Source organism: Juglans microcarpa x Juglans regia, chromosome 8D, assembly GCF_004785595.1.
Source record: "Juglans microcarpa x Juglans regia isolate MS1-56 chromosome 8D, Jm3101_v1.0, whole genome shotgun sequence".
In the NCBI taxonomy this organism is placed as follows: Eukaryota; Viridiplantae; Streptophyta; class Magnoliopsida; order Fagales; family Juglandaceae; genus Juglans; species Juglans microcarpa x Juglans regia.
Genome location: NC_054608.1, coordinates 4,287,596 through 4,291,675, shown reverse-complemented (window position 1 = coordinate 4,291,675; position 4,080 = coordinate 4,287,596). Strand labels below are relative to the sequence as shown.

The 4,080-nt window shown below is 38.3% G+C and overlaps 1 protein-coding gene across 1 annotated transcript; it reads right to left on the bottom strand.

Moving 5' to 3' along the window:
- Positions 1–965: 965 nt before the first annotated feature.
- LOC121243331 (glutaredoxin-C6-like) lies at positions 966–2,032 on the bottom strand. The gene has a single exon (XM_041141442.1). The coding sequence runs from the start codon at positions 1,855–1,857 to the stop codon at positions 1,426–1,428; it is 432 nt and encodes a 143-aa protein (XP_040997376.1). The 5' UTR covers positions 1,858–2,032; the 3' UTR covers positions 966–1,425.
- Positions 2,033–4,080: the final 2,048 nt, after the last annotated feature.

The window sequence follows — 4,080 nt, the reverse complement described above, 5'->3', positions numbered from 1 at the left end:
AATTTTCGTCACAAATAATCATTTTCATGACAAATAATTTATCATAAATGCTCATATTTTTGTAATGAACCCAGTTAAACATTTTAGGATAGAAAAGCAATCGGCCCCTCCACCATTATGAATAAGTAGAAGTGGATAAATTTTCTGTTATAATGTATAATAATTTAAGCATCTCATATTTTCCAAGAAAATAAAAACATAAATGGTGTAAATTATGTATCTTATTATTATTATTATTATTATTATTATTATTATTATACATTTGGGGAGGGGGTTTCAAACTCCAGACTTCCCTTTTAGAAGCTGTAAGCTATGTCAATCAAGCTACATGTCTTTGACTTATAGTACCTTAATTAAAACAAAATTCAAGCATGAAATCAATCAAAATTATAGATTTATCATATTTGTTAAGCTTTTAACTTTGCTAAAAAACTTTACACAGTCAGTAACAAAAATTGTAAATCTCACTTCATATATTCATTTTTTTTTTTCCGATTCTTCAAGATCTTTAATGACTTTTGAAGTTTATAAAAGATCTTAATCCGATTAAATCATCACTAATTTTGAATTAAAAGGTGTTGATAATCAATTACTCTAAGAGAAAATCTTAAAATTTAAAGCCTCAATTCTTCATAGTATTAGTTGGAGACTTGGAGTGCACAGATGAAATTGATTAAATTCTTAGAACATCTATTTGCAATTTGAGATTAATTGCAATAATTGGAGGAATTTTGGCAGTCTGTCTTTTTGACATCATCACTCTTTTGTTTTTTGTTTTTTTAATTTTTTAATTTTTGTTGTCCCCACAAAGTAGACTCGACTTAACATCATCATACATCAATCAGATCAACAAGATTAACGGTCATGATCTTCCCATGATTGCTCCTCGGTCCCACACAAACCTGCTGATTCTTTGGACATAAAGAAATGTATATATTTTAGAGTAGAGGAAAAGATCAGAAAAATACAGTAAAATAAACACTTAATATAACCAGACAATTATTACAGATGGACGGTCCTGATTGCTTAATGAGTGGCGAGCGGCCCCACGTGGTGGGATCCCCCCAGTCTACCGACTATTGTAGTTAAATAGATCAAGACTCGGTAAACGAAAAGAAACGTCGACGTATTTTAAAGAGTACACGTGTTGCATCTATGAGGGCGAGTATCCCTCACGCAAAGGAACGCCAGAAGAAAGGAAACTCGCCGATATTCTTCTTCTTCTTCTTCTTCTTCTTCGTCGTCGTCGTCTTCTTCCTTCTTCTGCTACTGTGTTTTTTTTTTTTTTTTTATCAGTATTGACCGTCAAACCGAGAGCAAATAAAATACTAAAGAAAGAGGAAACATCATTTCCTTAAAAAAAGGTTGTTTTCGATTACAAAACAACGAGAAGGGAGGGAACCCAGAGATTCGGAGAACCGAATATCATTCCCAGAGAACACCGACTTCGCGGAGCTTGGGAGCGAGGTGGCCACTGAGGTGGAGGGCGACGAGGGACTCCAAACCGCCGACGCAGGTGCCGCCAATGAAGACGGAGGGAGCCGGAGGAGTACGGGGGGAGTCGGAGTCGGCTTCGGTATCTTGGGGTGGGGAAGGGAGGGCGGCGATCTCGTCGTCATCCAATTCGATGACGGTCGGGTGGACGCCGATATTGACGAGGAGCCTCTTCATGACATGACACATGCAGCAGGAAGACCGGCTGAAGATGATGACAGGGTGCTCGGATATAAGGCGGCGGATTCGATCCTCGGCGGACTCGGCGACGTCGATGGATAGGGAAGAGGCGGAGGGCGTGGCGGAAGTACTGGAAAGGTCGAGACTGAAGATGTCGTTGGAGAAACTTCGGAGGCCTTGCATCGCCGGAGAAAGAGAGATTCAGAGCGACAGAGAGAGATGAGGGTGGTATTGATGTCAACGGGAGGTATGACCGGTGGGGGGAAGAAGAAGAAGAAGAAGTGGGAGTGCGTGAGGCTGGAAGGGGTGTTGATGGTTTTATAAAAAAAAGAGAGAGAGAGGAAGAGGGAAGGGGGGAGAGATGGTGTCATGGCGTGGTTGCTTACATCACAAACTACTGTGCTTACTTAACTTAACTCACTGTATTCTACTTACTTTGGTTCCATTCTTTGTTGCCAGTTCATTACTTTTGTGTCTCAGATACAGAGAAACTCAGATATTCCCCACTCCCACGCGCCCCTTGTTTATTCTTCTTTGTGTGGTTATTATTAAGACTAGTGCTACGTATACCCATTATTTTATGTACAATGCTGTACATGTTGAGTACGTATGATTATGTGGATAAAATTATAAATTTATATAGTATTATTTTATTAATTTATATTTTTATCTATACATTTAGAGTTTCATTTTCATATAACTAAATTAGGAATTTGCTCTTAAGATAATAGGAAAAATAGAGAAGTATTACAGTAATAAAGAAATCTCTCAAAAATAAATTTATGAACTGAGATGATTTTATATGATATATTAGATTTACTTTATAATAAAAGTAGGTTTACAATGTAATGTATCATATTAAGATATGTAAGTTTGTGAGTTTATTTTTATAAGATTTCTTTGTGACTAAAGTATTTTTTTAGGAACAATTTTATGTGAAGAAAATGTTAAGCTTTAATTATATTAAGCAAAGTATAGTTAGGACTAAAGCTGGTTGCTCAATGTTAAATGGGCTACTCAAATATACTTTGCCATGTTTTATTTTGAATTCGAACATTAATTCACATCACATATAGTTCTTGTTAGAAGAGTAATCCCTAGGGTCAGGCCCGGTTTCAAGACTAAGGCCTAGCTTGGGTCGAGTCGGCCCAGGAGGCTCAAGAAGAGAAGTAATTGGGCAAGGTACACTAACAAAAGGACGAAAGTCAGGACAATCTAACATCATTACTGGCTGACAATTCGGGACATCCTCTGACCCAAAATCCTGGCTTCCAGACAGGTAAGAGAGATAGATATACGTGACTAAGACCACCCTGCATTAATCTGCATTAATGGGACGAAGGTGGGCATGCCAGGAAGGGGAGCCATGCCGCATCTAATGCGTCTCGAGGTTCGACACACTACGATATGCCTCTTAAGATGTTAGGAACACCCGCGATCAGATCCGACTAGTCTGCAGCACGACAAGCAAGTGGCAAGGACATCCGACCTCGTACAGAATGACACACCACCTCCACCTCGAGCACCAACCCAGTCAGGTATAAATAGCCTCTCTCATGGCCAGGAAAGATGTTCACACTCTTCAATACTCCAACTCTAATATTCTTTGATTGATTATTTCTCTTTTTCTCTCCTACATCAAAACTAACTTAAGCATCAGAGATACCATGGCTCCCAAGCCCCATTCTCCAGGAACTAGATCCTAACTCAATTGTGTAAAGCTATCTAGGTCGCGAAACACGACATCAACATTTTTATTATGATCATGTCAAGTATGATGACCACTATCTGATTTCTCTTATTCTCTTGTAGGGAATAAAGAAAAATAGAGTTTTGATTTATATCTAAAACAAAAGGGCTGCGGTTTAAATCCATTAAATTTTTAACATTGTATTTTTTTTAACCTTGAAGCACAAACTGTGATTTATTAAAAGAAAAAAAGAGACGGAAATAATATTAGAGAGAGAATGATTGGAGCGTAGATAGGACGAAGATGTGAGGTGCGTGAAGAGGTAACAGCTAAGAGTCTCACATAAAAATTAAAATAGAGTTAAGAGTTCGGGAATCGTGGATATTTGCCGGTGGAGTGGCGCGCGTGGGGGCAATCACATGGCCCTGTAAAACAAAACTAAAGTAAATAAATCACCCCCGTTGCGTCACATTGACTTCGACGTCGAACGAACGGTAAAAAATTAAAAAAGAAAAAGAAAAAGAAATTATAATTATGAAAATTAAAAATTAAATCTCCCCTGACGTCACCTAAAGCAAAGGCTCCAGTGTCGTGGAAAACAAAAATAAATAAAAAAAGCTAGGCTTTCTGACGTGGCAAAAGGCCCCACGGCAAGATGACATAATCATCGGAGAGAAGGTACGCTTTCCTCGTCATCGTGACGTTCCCAGAGCGAC

Excerpts from the sequence above, each read along its gene's own strand:
- LOC121243331 (XM_041141442.1), bottom strand. The coding sequence starts at position 1,857 with ATGCAAGGCCTCCGAAGTTTCTCCAACGACATCTTCAGTCTCGACCTT.